The following is an 18,060-nucleotide window of genomic DNA, read 5'->3' as shown; positions in this document are numbered from 1 at the left end:
TAGTCAATGTAGGTGTGGTGCCTCAGCAAGAAGCCAGAAAGTGTCCTTGATGCCTTTGCAAAACTATTCTGTGTATATGTCTCAGAGTCTTTTGCTTATATGCTGCTTGTGGGAAAACAGCTTTAAAAAACAACACAAAACAAAAAACAAAAATCAAATCTGTAAGAATGCCTTTAAATTACTTATTTTTTTTGCTTGCAGTGGAATTTTCAGGTAGAGGACTTACAAGCATGTTTAGTCCTAGAGGTGTTAATGTGGTGAATTTTCTGACAAATCACTGAATATCTTGTTTGGCTACATAAACTTTAAAGCCCAACACCCAGATTTCTCAGTAAAATTACTGTATTTTCCTGTACTCTAAGCATGGGCAAAGTTTTGTGTGCCTGAATGTTGGACCCAGGTAAGATTACATTTTGAAATTTGGTAGTTCCCCCCCCCCCTTTCATCTCATCAGTAAAAACTGGTGTGTATCTTCTAGCTGGGATGGATTTTCTGCATCTCTTTTTGATTGTTCTTGAAAAGGTTTCAGGATGAAGAAGTTTTTGATACTTTTGACACTTTTGGTAGTCAGAGCTTGGCATTTCTAGCACAGTTTTCTGTACATACATTTATTTTAAAAATGCAACTTATAAATTCTAAATACAAGATGATAAAGTGCTCTAAAAATTTGTGCAATAACAAATATTGCCATCTGGAAGCTAAAACAAATTTTTTTTTGTGGTTAGGAATATACATCTGTAATTTGATCTTTTTTCCCAAGCCTGTGAAAGATAGATAGGTTATAGGACCGATAATACAAAATAAAACTGTGCTGTTGAGATAAAATAAATTTGCAGGAAGAAAAATAGTTTGATAACTACGTTGTGGTGTTTTGTCTTTTCAGCTAGATACTATTCCTGTGCTCATGTGTCTTTTAGATTGTATAGATGTGGTGTAAATAAAAGCATGCTGATGTACGTAGGTGGTTTTGGTTTGTTCTTGAAATTGTTATCAGAGCTTGAAAAATGTCCCCATTGTAGAAAACTAAAGCTGCCTTACTGTTTAGAGGCAGAATGAGAGGACAGATGTTGAGTTTTAAATCTTATTGCAACCTGTCATTTCAATAGTGTGGCTAAGTAGAAAACCCTGCTTTAATTACTCTTGAGGGAAGAGTTATATCAGTTTTTTTGTTTACTTTCTTTGTTTCCTGCTCCTGTGTCTTGGCTATTTTGAAATAGCATGCTGTACACAAGCCTTTGTGTTCTTCAGATTCTCTTCACCCCCACATCCTGCCCAGCAGTGATGTCTCATCTTTGGGTGTTACACATAATTATGTTGGAAGGTGAGAGTCACTCCGACCTGTACTGTGTCTGCTGATTGCTGCTGATGGACTCATAGGCAGCAGCACTGGAAGGGATAAGATCCATTTTGACTTGTACTTCTTCTACCAGACTACCAGGGCTCTTTGAGAAGTCTGTTTTCAGACTTGGACGAATCATACTGCTTTGCTTCATAATGGTCCTTTTTATCTCATAAAATTTTCTAATCAAGACCTGGGACTTTAACTGGTATTAGGAACTTATATTTTAATATGAGGTGACTAATAGAGTAGTGCACTAGACACTAGCCAAGGCAAATTCTCATTTTTGTCAGGAAAAGTATGCATTGTGCTTACACTGGATTGGGTAATATCGGGAATTCTCACCACCTAATGCTCAGAGAAAACAGTCTAAAAATGAGAAACATTTTGTTTTTAAAAGCAAGGATTATGTTTTTTACATGTGTAGCAGTAGATTAAGAAGTAATTAACAATATAGGCATATCTTGTGAAGTGAGTATGAAAATTAACTTAAATATTCACTGAAGTTACCAAATATTGCATCTCATTTTGAATGGAATTTGCCTTAGATGAGACATAAGCTTCTGGGTACAGTCCTCCATGGATGAATTGCATTTATTACATGGTTTCAGGTTGTTTTCTCTGGTTTGGAGATTGAACATAAGATGGGATTGAACCGGAATGGGCAGGACTGATGTACCAGGACATCACTCCTGTTGTCTAAAATGTTTGAACACTTTGTGTGAATTCAACTAGCTGGAGCTAGTGGGAGTCTTTACATTTATTTCATCAGACTGGGAATGAAGCCCAAAGCTGGTTTTATTTGTCATTGTTGTCACTTTGATAAAGAGCTGATAGAATCAGCTGTTACACAGGAGCTTCTTTGGAAAACTGGAGAAAGCTTATTTAGCCACAGACTGTGAACATTTTTAATGTTTCCATCCTTGTCAGGGCAAAACTGGGCTTCTGCATGTATGCCCATGTGATTGGATAGGCTGATGTCTTTCTGCATCTTCCAAGGTCTTTCCAGTATTTCATGTGCTGCTCAGGGCTTTTTGAGTTGCTCCAAATATTGTATGTAAATGGGCAAAAAAGCAGACAGTTTCCCAGGGTGGTTTTTTTTTTGGTGTTTTATTTTTTTTTTAACAAATGAAAATGTGAGCCAAAGATGATGATGCCATACCTATTTAGCCCTTATTGGCTTTGTGTGATTTTAAGATGTTTTTCAAATTAGGGATGATTTTTATAGAGACATAAGAGTATATATCTAAGAGGACTGAAATATGAAAAATGCATTGATTCCTGTTAAAATACCTAATAATAATGAAAGATTAATAGAAAATCTTTTACTTGAATAATTTCTGTGCATTTTGTATCCATATTGCAAGTCCATCAGAGAATATAGCTCAATCTAATGTTTCATTTCACTTAGTGGAGCCTAATCAGTTTTCAGTATGTGACATTACTTTCATGTTTTTTAACCTACTTTTCACTTCAAATTTTGTATGAACGATGAGATTCATTAGTTTAGTGTTCAGAAAAGAAGATCATTTATGGGTTATCATTGGTTAAACAGAGGTTCAATTTTAAATTAGGTTTTCTTTAAGGGTTTTCTCTGCTATGTGAGTTCATAAGTGAACTATATTATCAAAACTAAAGTATATTAATTTGTTATGAATGTACTTTTAATGATTGTTAAGTACAAAATATTAACTGATTATAAACCATGCATAAGAGCAGTGTTAGCAAAAGGGGATTATTACTGTATGGTGTTACAGTACATAGTGGAAACTGCTAAATACAAGCCACATTGGAGTATTTTAAAAGAAAATATTGATTTAACTATCAAACTGTTTACTTGGAAATATGGATTTATTGTCAAACTAAGGTTTCTCAGGAGCAGCACTAATTCTTGTAGAAAAATTAGCATAAAACCATTTTCTACATTTGAACAGTCAGTTGTGAATAATATTAAAATATTGAAAAACAACTTCTGGAGGATGACTAAACATTTGCCTCTCACCTAAAATTCATTTCTACAATGTTAATGAGAAATGCATATATTTATACTCAAATGTGTGACTTGAGATAGTCATGGTGCTTGCTTTGGTGTTAGATTAGTTTCACAAAAAGAGGAGAAATTAATGCAGGTAAGAGGACTCCTACAAAATTTCTACTGTTGTGATAACTGTGTTGGAGACTAATAGTAGGGGTTGTGTGAATTGTAGCTCTCTTAGCTAAAACCTGGTGCAGAAATGGCAGTATTTGGAAGGGCTTCTGGCTGTAGCCTGTGGACTCTGAGCTTGGCGAGGTTTGAGCCTCGTAGCACAGGAATGGTTCTGGGTTAATACCTCTGTCTCACAACAACCTACACTGTGGAGTAGGAAGGAGCAAAGCGCTGTTGGGATGGAGTGATGCAGGTCTGCATTCGTGGAAGAACCTCAACAGGGGACATGGTGACGTGGGACAGTGAGGAGTGCTCACCGCCAGGCGTGGGCGCGTCGCCTGCCCTTATCAGCACTTGGCCAACGTCTCCCAGCATGGCCTGGCCTGAACCTGCTGAGCCCTGGCTGTGTGTGAGCTCATCTGTGGCCGATGAGCTGAGCACCAGGCTATGGGGCAGAGCTGGTCCATGTGATGGGAATGCAGCAGCACCCAGCGTGCACTGTCAGCACCACGCGAGAGGCAGGGACCTTAAAGGCACTTGGTTTCTGTGAACAGCATGAGGGGCAAATCATGGTATCTATAGGCAAGGAGTAAGGAAACATACCACAAGCTGCCTCATGCAAATACTAAGTCTTCTTGTAAGAGGGATTTAAATCACAGAGGTAATAAGCATGCTGTTCAGGAAACTATAGAGCTGCCTTTGGCCTGGTTATGTTATCATGTCTCCATCTCCCTCATGTGGAGCCATGAACCCAGCCTCACAGTACGCCTGAATGTGAGACTGGAAACCACTTGGGTTTTGTGATTGCTTGCTTAATTTGACCTAGAGGCATTCAGGTGAAATGCTCTCTTACACAGAAAAATAAGCATGATTTTTTTTTTGTTTCCCTATATGCATGAGACAAGGGTGTAATGGATGAGACTAGTTGCTTCTCTTGTTCCAGATGAATAGATGTTCATTATTTTGTGAAGCTCTGTAGATGTGGAGCACATTTCTAACATCTAAATAAATAATAAAATGAAAGGTATGAAGGACACATTGAAATTATTATTATCACTTCTTCCTTGAAAGAACAATGATGCTGTCACATGCACCTTAATAAGAAATACAACAGCCATGGTTTAATAAAACTGGAGTGTGAACCAACAAAATTGCATGAAACAACTTGCAGTTTGCTTTCAAAATGTTGGTATCTACAGTCTATGATTTGCGGGCATTTGCTAAGGCATGTTTATCAGAGCTGTATTGAGCTTGTTGCAGTGTTAGTAATCACTTCATATTCCACAAATCTCTGGTTTTGTCTGTGGAATCTTTTTTTTTTTTTTTCCTTCTTTCACAGCTGTACAAAGATGGATGAAAAACTCATTTCTTTTTGCATGAAATTACAACCATTCAACAGTATTTCTGATGAACTGTTAAAGCTTGACTTTGGCAAGGTCTGCAGCAGAAACACATCATTAAAATAAGAATGCCATGTTACAGGAGAAGTAAGATTAATCCAGCAATACCTGTAAAAAACTTAGGTTTGTTCTTATATAGCAAACTAGTTTTCTGTATGAAATAGGAATTCCTGTAAAGGTTAGTTTGTGCTGGTATAGCTGTATCAATCTTAGGAAAAGCGTGCCATTGCAGCCTTCTGAATTAAGTATTACACCTCTCTGCACTTTTCCTACATATACCTATCTGCAAAAATGCGTAATGTGGGTATAAACTTCTTTCATGGCTATGCTATGGTAAATACTTACAGGGTGCTTATTTATTTGCAGGGTGCATCTACATAAAAAAAATAGAAGTAAGGTTTTCATACAATTCTGCATTTTTAGGGTAATTGATATGTCAGTTGCCAATATTCCATCAGAGCAATAACCACCAGAACTATTTGTTACAGCTTTCTGCCTCCTCAAACCTGCTGTCATAACTGCAGCTGTTGTCATGCCCTGGTTGACCTTTCTGTGATCTAAATTAGCTTTTAACATTAGCTTCTCTGTATTTTACATAGTTTTGATAGGATCATATTCAGGGGAAAATAAATACATAGCATGATATTGTAAAAATATTAAGATTTGTTGAAATTAAACTCCCTATAGCATGGGGTGTTTTTTAGAGACTATTACATACATATGTGCTCTGTAATTATGTGGAAAACTTTCAAGAGAATGATTAGTATGTATTGTGTCTTGAAGGATTGACAGTGGTCCTCAAAATAAGGGTCGAAATAGGTGTTGTTTCTGTTGTCTGTGCAGTTGCTCATGAGTGTCTATTGAAAATGCTGCAGCTGTAGAGAGTACCTGTAAAGACCCTGCTCTGGTATGGTTGAAAAATTAGTGAACTGTGTTGTGGCATTTATGATCTGAAAGAAGCTTCATGTTCCTGTATATTCATAGCTAACGCTTTTACTATCACTAGAGGGCACTAAATACAAACACTGAATTACATATCTTATCAGAATGTAGTAATTTTTTTCTTTTTTTGTTAAATTTAAATAATAAGGGACCCTTACTCTTTATTTAACACCTTAGCTCCTGGGTTTTACTACATAATTCCCCTAAAGTAGTTCAAAGGAACGTCATCATCTCAGTTTGTTTAACAACAAAAAATTCTCATATTTTATTAATAAGAATTATATATTCCAAATAAAAACATCTGAAAAATGAAACTGCATAGGCTAGTCCATAATTTTTAAGAATTGTAATTCTCACAGGCCAAAGGTTTCCAAGAAAACCTTTTTAAAGTGGTGTAATCATGCTGCAGTTAGCACACTTAAAACTTCCTTCAAAAGAACTGGAGATATGTTCCACTTACTGTCATCAATTCTCAGCCACCAGTGAAGTTCATCTCTTTTTGATATCAGCATGAGACCCAGCTTTGTCTCTGTCCTCACAGCTCACTTAGTGTGTGGCAGCTGGTTGTCACAGTTGAAACAACTTCTCATATTTGTAAAATTGCTAATTGTATGTTTGGGACTTTTTACTTAAATCCTACAAGCCTAGATTCTTATGTGGAACCCAGAGAATTTTTGGTGAGGCTGTTTGATTCAGTGTAGTTTTCTTGTCTCTGGCTGTCCTGCTGCTTCCTCTAGTCCAGCTCTTGGTTTTGGGTGAGTCCATCCACATGCTCTTGCTTGCTGGATGAAATGACCATTCTTTTCTGTGGTCTTCCAGCACTGAGTAGACTCTCCATTTTGTGGGGAAGCTTTGGTGATGTACATACCAGCACAGCTCACAGATGGAGCTGGCTAAAGCTGTGAAAACAGTGTTGTTTTTGTGACGAGTAGGAGCTGGATTTGACACAGGTGATTACTGCTGTTCTCTCATGTGGGAAGGTCAGTCTAAAAATCATAGAATCGTAGAAATGTTTGCATTGGAAGGGATCTTAAAGATTATTTAGTTCTAACCACCTGCCACAGACCTTTTTCTTGTTTTCAAAGGTTCATCATTTGGCTTATGAGATTTGTTCAGGCTGCCTGTTCTTGTTTATAGTGCATACAACCTTGAAAACTAAAACTGGTGATATGCTCAGATGTCTACTTCTTTGCTTTACTTTCTGCTGCTTACTAGACAAGATGCACTACATCCAGCACATTTGTATTCAGAATTGATGCTCAGACATCTTTCAAAATGCTCTTTGTGCAATAGTCAATCCAAGGAGCTGCATTTGAGAGCACTGCTCTTCTCTCAAAGCGAAGTACATTTTTATATTACCCATCACTTATCTGTAGTAGGAAAGACCAAGGTGGTAAGTCTCCCATGTAACAGTTCATAAAAGTACTGCAACTGAATCAGAAAATCAGAGAATAAGGTTGAAAGTGACCCCAGTGGCTCATCTGGTCCCACCTTGTTGCTCAAATAGGATCATCCTGGAGCACGTTGCATGGGATTGAGTGCAGACGGTGCTTGAATATATCCAGTGAGGGAGACTACACAGCCTCTCTGGCAATCTGTTACAGTGCAGTCACCCACATAGTAAGGTTCTTCCTCATGTTCAGGGGGAACTTCTTGTGCATCAGTTTCTGCTCATTTTCTCGTGTACTATTGCTTGGCACCACTGAGAAGAGCCTGGTCCAGCCTTTTAACATCCTCTCTTCAGATACTATATACATTGATAAGGTTCCGTCTCAGTCTTTTCTTCTTGGAGCTGAACATGCACTGGTCCCTCAGCCTTTCATTGTAAAAGAGATACTCCAGCTCCCAAATCATCTTTGCTTCCCTCTTCCAGAATTGTTCCAAGAGTCCTATGTCTGTTTTGTGCTGAGGAGCCCAGAACTGGACACAGCACTCCAGGTGAAGGCTGAGAAGAGGGGCAGGATCACCCTCTGTGACCTGCTGGCGATGCTCTTCCTACTACACCCACGGTACCGCTGACCTTCCCTGTGTCATCTTGTAGTGTGTGTTGGTTTCAGCCCAGTTGGTTTGAAGCAGTTTCAGCTGCCTTTCCTTGCTTCTTGTTGCTTCTTTGGTGCTAGAGAAGCGGGTCCGGTGTGCTGTGTTTTCTTATTTTCATTATTCTCCGCAGTAGCTGTGGGATTATAAGTTAAATAGACTGAGGTTTTTCTTTTACTACAGAAGATTTTCTCTGTCACATTTATAATATTAGCAAGGTTTTTTTTCTACACAACGTACATAATAGAAATTAGGAAAAGAGGCACTACGACTGTGTGCACTGTTCCATTACGTGTGTTGCCAGAATAAGAGGTTTAGAGCCTCTCTTTTTATTTAGAGTCACAGAAGACAACAAATTTTTGGGTGTGACAGTATCACTATGAAATGCCCTGTTGTGACTTTACATACTCTTCAGGGTTCCTACTTTCTTCAGTGTAGTTCACCTAGTCATGAACCGTGCTCCTTAATGATGGTGTCCTTGCAGACATTAAATTCCCTGAACTGTATGTAGTTTTCCCCTTAAATTCCCTGAGCTGTAGGTCATATGAATGATGTCAATACTCTAAACAAGCAAGGCTGCTGGTGGTGACCTTCACATCCTCACAGTTTATTCCATGAAACCACTCCTCCTCCCAGTTGTTTCTGTTCTCAGGAAATTTTAACTCTGGAAATTTTCACGGTAGTGACATAATTGCAGATCATCAAAGATATTTAGTACCATGAAACAGTTTGAAGTCATGAAAAACCTTACTTAAAACAGTCCCATTAGATGAAGACAGCCTGTTTATGACCATTAGGACAGAGTCTATAACAGATTCTTAGCCCACTCAATGTGCCTTCTCTCAGCATTGAGAGTTGTGCAGAATATTTTACAGTTATAAATCAAATGCTCTATGACGGTACAAGAATATTACGCTTAAACACATAAATGATACTGACTGGCATTAATTACACTTTTATGTCTCACTTCCTTATTGAGCAAAACCAGGAATATGTGCGTATCAGCTTTTCTGCCATTATACTCAGGACTGGGGTTTCATGAAGTGGTCTGAACCTACCTATCCATCTTGCTTGGGAATTTTAAGTAGCAAAAATTAACATTTTTGAAGTCTCTAAAAGTATGCTAAAACTTAACATGGCAGCTCTTGGGATCTCTGCCACCTTTTCTTACGATTTCTTTGGAGAAAGTTGTCCAAAATCATTGATTAAATAATAGCTAACTTTTGCTAAGGGTGTTAAGGGGCTTCATCATCTTTGAGTCTTTCAAGGTCATTGTCTTCATTCTTTCAAAACACGTAACAGTGCTCATTAAAAACTTTCTTTTTTTTTCCTCTGAATTATTTTATTACTCACTTACTATAATTTCAAATTACACTTTTCCCATTTCCATATACTTTGATTGATTTGAACCATTGTAGAAAATGTCATTATGTCCTTCCTCCCCCGTATTTTATCTTCATGGATGTATATTTGTATGAAAAACAAGAATCCCTAAATTTTGTTTTTCTTATCTTTAATTCCTGTAGGTATTTAGTTAGTGGCAGCTATTTGCGATGCACTCATCTATCCACCATAACCTCCTCTAAAGCTAGTTATCCAATGATTGTAACCTGGGAATTCAGGAGGAAAATCAACCATAACCATTCTTGTAAATAAGAGCTGGTGTGACTTTCCTGACTCTCCACATCTGAGATCATGTTGCCAAGGTCAGGGGGCATGCTTTCTAAATCAGTGAAGTTATGCAATTCAATTCTATTACAGCAATCATTAATTTTATGAGGTTGAGACTATGAGTCTTAAAAAAATAGTACAAGTCAGTAATAAGCAGTGCATATCAGGTGTAATTGCCTATTATCAGTGTAGTTAATATGGAGCTAGAGTGAATTGATGTAACATATATTTACATTGGAGGAAAATGTTTTTTCCTGGTTTTGTATCAAAGTGACCTAGCTAATAACTTCATAAACACCATTCTTCAATAAATTCCACCAACTGTTACTCGGTAATTCTTGTAGATGTATCTTTGTCTTCTACGTTAGTGGGGAAGAAAAAAAATTGATGACTTTTTAATACGTGCTCAACAGCTGGTGTAATTTACATACCAGCCATTTTAAATAGTTCTTATCTGAATCAAGTTCTTTTGGGAACAGTTCTTTGGGAAGAGTTGTTAATATTTCATGAGGCAGCAGCCTTTAGTAGCAAAAGTTAGAAAAAAATATTTAAGACTTGACTTTCTTATGTATTCTTATACAACGTATTGCAACCAAAACCCTCATGCTTCATTCCTAAAGTAGCCAAAAGTTAATTTACCATTTTCTAAGTCATGCTTGAAATTGTTTCTGGAAGAGGAAGGCATCATTTTTCCACTCCTGTGTTGATGCTGGGTAGGTGGCAGCAGTGCTCTCTTGTGCGTGATAGGAAGACAGTGAAACACAGATGTAGAGAAGCTCTGTGCTCAGCATTACAAAGTTGAGCTGGAACAATCAGGAGAAATATTTTCTAAAAGTTTCTTTTGACGTCTTTAATGTCTTGCTGAGTGTCTAGTAACCCCAGGTCTGTTTTCAAAACTTAATTGTTTTGTAAACATCTAGCTTCATCCATTCAGACCAAGTATAACTGTGCATATTAAAATGTGCCAGAAAAGTTTTTTATTATCTATAAAATTTATTTATTATTTTAAGGTGAACAGTATGCCTTCCACAAGAAAATACTTTAAGTACTGATGATCTGTTGATTGTATCCAGTTGTCCTACTGATCTAGGATTCTCTGCTGTAAGGAAGAGATTTGTTTATATAATATTTTGCTCTATTGATCTTTACAGGTTCAATTCTTTTTGAAGCACTTAGTGTTGCTGACTACTTCAGCCAATACCTCTCTTATGACCATTCTCAGTCAGCATCTTCCAGTGAATCAGCAGTGTGGGATTAGGCTGAACACTGCATCTCATTCAGCTTGTTCTTAGGCATTTGCCCATTGTCACTCTTTCTTTCTTTTGACACAGCAAAGACTGAAATTTGCTGCAGTAGTGCATGTGCCTTGCACAGAGTGGAGCAAGATAATCAGAGAACCATACAATGGCTTGGGTTGGAAGGGACTTCAAAGATCATCTGGTTCTAACCCCCCCCTGCCGTGGGCATAATGTATTCCTCCTTTCAAGTTTTGGTCTCTGAGTGGCAGATGGTGGGATCTGTTATTTAATGCTTGAGTCAGCTCACTGACACACTCCACTTTCAATCAATCCCTTCTTTTTTTCAATAATGTATAGCTGTAATTGATTATAATAATCTGCTGAGGCAGAAGGAGCAAAAGTTGAATAAATACAGTGAGAATTTGAGGACTCTTATTATCTCACTTCTTACATCTCCATGGAAGCTTAACATTTACTGGGAATTATAAGACATGGGACTTGCCTTAGCTTTATAGCAACTGCATTTACCTCTTTAAATAAAAAGCATTAGCAGCCTGGCCCAATAGTCTGAGGTAGTTAACTTTTTAATGTAGATGACATAAAAGCCAAAAACATTAATTGTTAAAGCACATCATAAACTACTCAAGAAATATAGATCTATTTATGCTGGGTTTCTTTCCCGTAAAAAAAACACCTCAAAAATATATTTTTCTTCCATATGAAAAAATAATTCCACTAGGCAATCCAGACAGATGTATGCACAATACTAATTTTGACTGCTTGGATGGTGTGTCCATTGAAAACTGGTTAATGCTGCTGAAGTGATCAGACTTTAGCCCAATTATTTTTGAATGGCATGTGAATGCTGCAGGCAGGGATGCCATTAGGAAAGGGCATTTGCTGTCCAGGAGGGGAAAAAAAAAGGAAAAGAAAATAAGAAAAAAAAAGTATCCCATGCCCAGGAGAGTCCCCAGAATCAGCCAATGGGAAATTACTATAGATCATGATACCAGCCCTGTGGATTTATATCTTTTAGGGTGACACACTATTGGCTGCTAGTATGGCTCTATGGGAGGGATCGCTGCCACTGTCTGTGGCTTCCTCTTCAGGTCCTTATTTGGTAGCTGTTGATAGAGCAAGTCTTTGAGCAGCTGAGCATCTTGACATACATTATTCATTAAATCCTGGTGTTCAGGAAATATGCATATCCCTAGCTCTTCAGAAATTTCTTCAGCTCGTACAAAATGTGTCTTCAGCGTTGCCTCTGAATGCTTGGAGTTTCACAAATGGCATTTATACAATCGGAAGACCACACGGTTGGATTTCACTTCAGTATGCCTCCTGAGCACACAGTTGCTGAGAACCTGAAGACCAGCAAAAAGAATTAGGAGAGGGAAGACGGAATCTTTATTCTTGGAAGTCTGTTGCAGTGTCAGATAGCAAAGAACTGATAGCTTAGATTGGTAGTATAGAAAAAAAATCGAAAATGCCTGAGGCAAACTATTTACTCTCAGTTTCTTGGGGCTACATAAAGGTAGGATTTTGTTTTGCCTTTTAAGAACTTTGATTTATGGTGCATGATTGCATGATCACTTTACAGCATGAGGATTTGTGGGTGATACGATTATGAATAATTTGAAGTGAAAAATCAGACAACAAGCCTTTGTTCAACAAGAAGAATGAACTGCACAGTATAGTCTTTCTTTGAAACTGTGCTGGGACTTTTAAAATAATATTACTTCGAAGAATGATTAGACAAAGTCCAAAGCCAAAGAAATTCAGAACAGTTTTGTGTTCTTTCAGAAAAAGGTTGCTACAAAACTGTATTTCTAGCCACTAAAAGGTTTTAAAAAACTCCAAATACCAAAACCAGAGATACTATACAATAGAAGAGAGCATGAGTAAAGAAGCTGAGGATAATGGGTGGATGCATGACTCATACTGGTTTTAATAGCTGAAGAAATGTGAAATTATGAGCACTGTGTTTCAACAGCATTTCTGGTAGCCTCTGTGAGTGTGACAGCTTATTGATTAAAACCTTGGAAATTGCCATCTTTTAATACTGATCTACGTGGTTACATGGGGCAGTGTGAACTAGCTTGAAATAGCAATACTGCTAGAAAATGGAATTAAATAAGCTTTATCTCTTTTATGGAAAAGTTTTGGATCAAGGAGTTAAATCAGTATGCCTGTCAACACACAGAACTGAAATCCACTTAATAGGAAACCACATCTGAGCTTGGTTTATCCCTAAAAAATTATGTTTGTACTTAAGAAAAATGCTGCTGCTTGTATACTTTTATAATTGTTATCGAGTGTGTAAAAAAAAAATATCCTGTGCTTGATATACCATACATGTACCAAATCATTCTGCTTTAAAGAAATTCTGATTTCTCCTGAACTAAATAAAGCATATGTGGAATTAAATGACTAAGAATAGCACAAGCATTACAGTTGCACAATTGAATTTCTTTTATTAATACCTACTTTTACAATAGATATGTGTCTTTTAAAATAGAAATGTTAAGCTTGATTATGTCCAATTATGAGTATTTTCAGCTAATGCTGAATTGTTGCAATTGATTATCAAGGATTTTGATCAGTCATCTGTGAAGAAATTCATCCCATTATTCTAGCTAGGTAGATTACTTTCTTGTTTGCCAAAGCAATAAGGTGAAATTACTTTACATTTCAGCTAAAAATAATTTATTGTAATTTACTAGAAAGTATTTCCTGCATTTCTAGGCAGCTGTTGTCATGTTCCTCTTGCTAAATCAGAAAAATTCAATCACCAATTAAAAAAAATTAAAGTTCACTCTTACTGTTTAGCCTTTAGAATTCGTAGACTTTTTTCTAATTGAAGTTTAGCAGAGACCATGGTGTAATTGAGTACACATGGGGAAAAAATGTTTTTTGTACAGAGAGTGTCCTATACTGTCTACAGAAAATGATTTTAGTTAAGAAGCTAAGTCGTCCGTGAGCACAATTTTATTACAGCGCTTTTTGAGAGAAAAAAATGTGAGAAGAAGCAAAGACATTCTGGTTTTTGTGACATTCCAAGCAATTATGTAGAGAATTTATGAAATTCTGAAGATTGAAATATCTTATTCCCAGATTGTAATATATTCTAAGATGTATCTTATTGTTTGTAATACAAGATATAACACTGTATATGTTTCTATCTCTTATTATATACTATCCCTTATTATATTTCTGTGTGCTTCAGGCTGTACTTTATCTCCTGTGAATTATATTTTGGAAAATAGGAATGCTTACCCCTGGTTTTTGTTGAGTATCTTTTACTGAAAAAAAGGAGCACCACTATCATAATGACAGCCTTAGAGATATCTGCCTTTCTGTAGCTTGTTATAAAAACCAGTGCCTGGCCTTGATACTAATTAAACCCATGAGCTTTCAACACAAACCTTTAGCTATTAAGAATGCTGTTAATGTATCCAGAATGCTGCTAAAAATCAAAGATGGTTTTGCATCGATAAGCACAGCATACACAAGGCTTATGTTAATTTGTAAGGCTGACTTATTTAAAATTCCTTGTTATATTGTAGAATACAAGCTTTTCAAATCTAGTAATATAGTTTATTCATTTTGAGATACAAGCATATTCTAAAAATAACATTGGTAGGTATTTCAGAAACAAAACATAGTCATGTAAGTTGAATGTTGCAGGTGTTAGTAGTATGTTGCATGGATGTATTCTATTTCATGTAAGTTTTTAGAAATGTTATCTAGAAGAGAAGCAGCTGCAAAGGCTGAAACTGGGATCGTTGCCCCACAGGTTTGGGAGCTAGTGCTATGAGAGTCCCCTGTCCCTTTTGAGGATTTTTATTCCAGCCTCCTCTGGACTTGGAACTTGATAAATGCTCAAACTGAAGGCCAGGCAGGACTGGGCTTTTTGGTCCATGTTTCACCTTCAGTATTGGTGCCAAAGGCTGTGTTGGAGGCAGCCTCTTTACAGTCCCCTTCTCTGCAGGAACAGAAAGCCCGTATGGAAGAGACCCTGCTGCTGCAGGGAGTCTACAGCGAGAGTGGTTCTGTGTGCTTCCTCCACACAACTAGCTGCTGGCTGCTTCTTTACTTAAGCTCTGTTATTGAGTCAAGAACTTTACACAAAATCTGTAAAGTCTTTTAAAGTGTAAACAATAACCTGCATATGTATAAAGTGTGTGGTCTAAACTTGTTCATGGCCATAAATCAACTCTATTTGGATCTTGAAGTTAGTGATTCTTTCTAACATACATTCAAATTCTTCTAAAAATTCTATCAATGCTCTGGTTGCCATCTGGGAACATGGTTACTCAAAAGTTTGTGTGTGTTTTTCTGTGTGGCTTTGCTGGCATCAGAAAAGTATCGTATTTTTCTAAAAACTCCTCCAGGTAGGCTTATCCTAGGCTGACAGCAGTAATATAAATACAGAGATGTGCACACATTGGGCTTTAGCCCAGAAAGACCTAAACTACAAACCTCTTCTTGGGAACTTAAAACAATTAGGAAATTGTTCTCAGTTAATTATCATTAAAGTATGTACCTTTATTCTCAGGTATTACAGTTTTTGCTAGAGCAGACTTCTTAGGGAGATAAAGGTACATATCTACTCTTTTCACTTTAGAGACATTTTCAGTGATATTTGAATGCTCTGCTGGTATTTGTGTTGAGAGCTCTGCTCCTTCTTATTCCCCCCATCCCCTTAACCCCAGCTGAAATTAAAATTTAAAATAAATAGAAACAAATGAAATTTTAAAAATTCTGCCTAAGGAAATATTTTCAGGGTATTTCTTAGGAAAGAGCTTATGGCTCTATTGCTCTGACATCAGTATTTGGCAGTGAAAAACTGTATAATTGACTTAATGGGCATTTTATTGCCAGTTCATTTTCAGGGTGATTTTCTAAGGATGTAGTCAAGGACTGTTGCATTCCAAAGGGACGTATGTGTCATTTTTCCAACCCAACAATGCCTAGTGGGATGTGTGAAAATCTTTCTTTCTGAGAAAAATACAATATATGCATAGATCTGCCAAAAACCTCTACTTCCTCCCCATGCTGAGCTCACATATAATAATTAAATTGTATGGTTTAAATGTTTATTAATAACAAGAGTTTTGATCTTAATGATTTATTTTCTTGAATTTGGAAAGTATATTACATTCAGATTTTTAAAATTCTTATTCAATATATCATCTTTAATATTTACTGCTGTTAGGAACAAGATGGTTTTTATGTCCTCTTTGACTTGTTTTAGACATAACATGCAACGTGTTATTTGCAGGAGGCCAAATTATGAGATTGTGGATTCTAGATAAGTTTCAAGCACTTTGGGGTGTTTCTTGAATAAATAAAACGTTGTTGGCTCTCAGATGTAACCAACTTTTCTGCTTGGCAATAAGAGCTTGTGGGACCCGTGAGAGGTGAACTTTCATTATTAAGTAATTGTGCAGAGCTGTATAAGATGTGTATCTTTGAAACAAGTTATTATTTATGAGTGCACTTGGGCCCAAATTAAATCTTTGAGAAATAGGTAAAAATTGGGAAAAAATAATAGGGTTGCATTTGGTTTTGCTGTTTTGGTTGCTTTTTTCTTAGAAAAAGGAATTTTTTTTCCTCAAAAGGCAAGTTATGAAACCTAAGTGCAATGTACAGATACAGTGAAACAGAGTATAAACAAAAGAATGCCTGAACATCTTGATTACTGTTTGTCTCTCATGTTTGATTTTTTTAATATTCTCAAAGAGCGTTATTGTTCTGCATCAGCCACTGCTGTCTGCATATGGTCTTCAGCTTCATCTGATTCAATGGCAATGACGGTTGTAAGGCTTTGTCAGATAATTAGAAAAATCAAAACAGTTCTCTAAACTCTTGCTTAGTCCAGAAGTTTTCATGTCAATTAAAGTTTTGGTCCTGTGGCGTCAGCAACATGTGGAAGAGTATGAGGAAATTGTGCAGCTACAGTTCTTCTAAGCCAAAGGCATCTCCAATTGAATTTACTCTCAGCAGGAGGGCCTTGCAGAGGCTGCGGGACTTGTTCCACTTTACACCCTTGTTCAGCAGTTACACAGACTGTTCTGCAGTTCTCATGCAAATGGTTGAGTTTTCATATTCTGCTGACTTGTGGGGTGATGGGAGGTGGGAAGATGAGGGTTGCAACAGACTAGTGGGGAACATAGCACTAGAAAAGAGTGTAATGTACCTTCCATTTGCTGTGGATATTCATACAACAAATACTGAGCTGAAAATTCTTAGAGAGTATATGCTACATAAGTTCCATAACATGATTTCCAGTATGAAATGACAACCCTCTCTACCCACTCCCTAAAGTTAAATTTATTATTTGGAGGAAGAAAAAAATCCTTCCTATTTCCTATGTCAGGTACCTGCAAATACTGATTTGTTCCTCTTTCAAAGCTGGAAAACCTTTAAGAAAACATCCTGAAGAGAACATGCCAGTGGTAGCTAGATGGTCTTTTATTCCAGAGTGTCAGACATGACACAATTAGTGTTTTTCTGCAGCAAAAACAGCAACACCAAAGTGGGCATTATGTAGAAGTGTTTACTAGGAAACAACCAGGAGATGAGGATCTATTGAAGTTAGGATCCAGTGAACTAGCTAATCAAATTAAGGAAGAGAGGATATTGAAGTAGTAATGGATAAACTGATGACATGCCTGAAAGTTAATGTGGTTTTGTCAACTCCTGACATTTTATTAATATTCCTATACTCAATATTTAATTTGAAGCTGCAGTCTCTAGATGCTATCCAGAGACAAGCTATTCCATTACATCTTCAGTTTTTGTCTTAAAAATACAGTTTCTCACCTTTTGTGGGAACAGAAGAAAAAGCGTGTAAGCATGACTTGAGTGTCTTAAGTGTTTAAAAGTCTAAAAGACAGACTTTTAAGAAAAACATCTTGGTATTTTTGGACCCGTCATTATATTGCTTGGTAAACTTGGCTTGAATTTTCAGCATTTGACATTGGTGACAAACATTAGGCATTGCTGAAGAGGTTGAGACTGGTTTTGTCTAGAGTGCATAGCTCTGTAGTTCTCATAGTATGTGCAGCTGTGTTTGCAGTATGGTTCTAATTTCCAGACATGTGTTGAGCACTTCCTAGCACATGGCTATATCTGAGATCAAAGCTGAGCCTTTGGCTTGTGACTAAAGTAGGATTCAGTCTTTGTAGCTCTGGAACTTCCTGAGCTGATGACACGTCAAGATGGCAGGAAAATGCAGTGGCTAATGGCTAGAATGTTTTATTAAAGGTAATTTTGTTGGGC

At 37.0% G+C, this 18,060-nt stretch overlaps 1 protein-coding gene across 8 annotated transcripts in view; it reads left to right on the top strand.

Annotated features, from left to right (window-relative positions):
• Nucleotides 1–18,060, top strand: part of PDE4D (phosphodiesterase 4D) — a 353,397-nt gene that overhangs the window by 316,698 nt on the left and 18,639 nt on the right. The window contains exon 1 of one of the 8 annotated variants that reach the window (XM_005489770.4): nt 10,585–12,307. The exons of the other annotated variants lie outside the window; for them this stretch is intronic. Coding sequence (XP_005489827.1) covers nt 12,260–12,307 — 48 coding nt within the window. The 5' untranslated portion in view covers nt 10,585–12,259. Of the gene's footprint in view, nt 1–10,584; nt 12,308–18,060 lie in introns of those variants that run through there. 8 annotated transcript variants of the gene reach the window in all.

Source organism: Zonotrichia albicollis, chromosome Z (assembly GCF_047830755.1).
Source record: "Zonotrichia albicollis isolate bZonAlb1 chromosome Z, bZonAlb1.hap1, whole genome shotgun sequence".
NCBI classification, from domain to species: Eukaryota; Metazoa; Chordata; class Aves; order Passeriformes; family Passerellidae; genus Zonotrichia; species Zonotrichia albicollis.
Note: the sequence above shows the minus strand (reverse complement) of the source record. Positions and strands in the feature narration are given on the sequence as shown.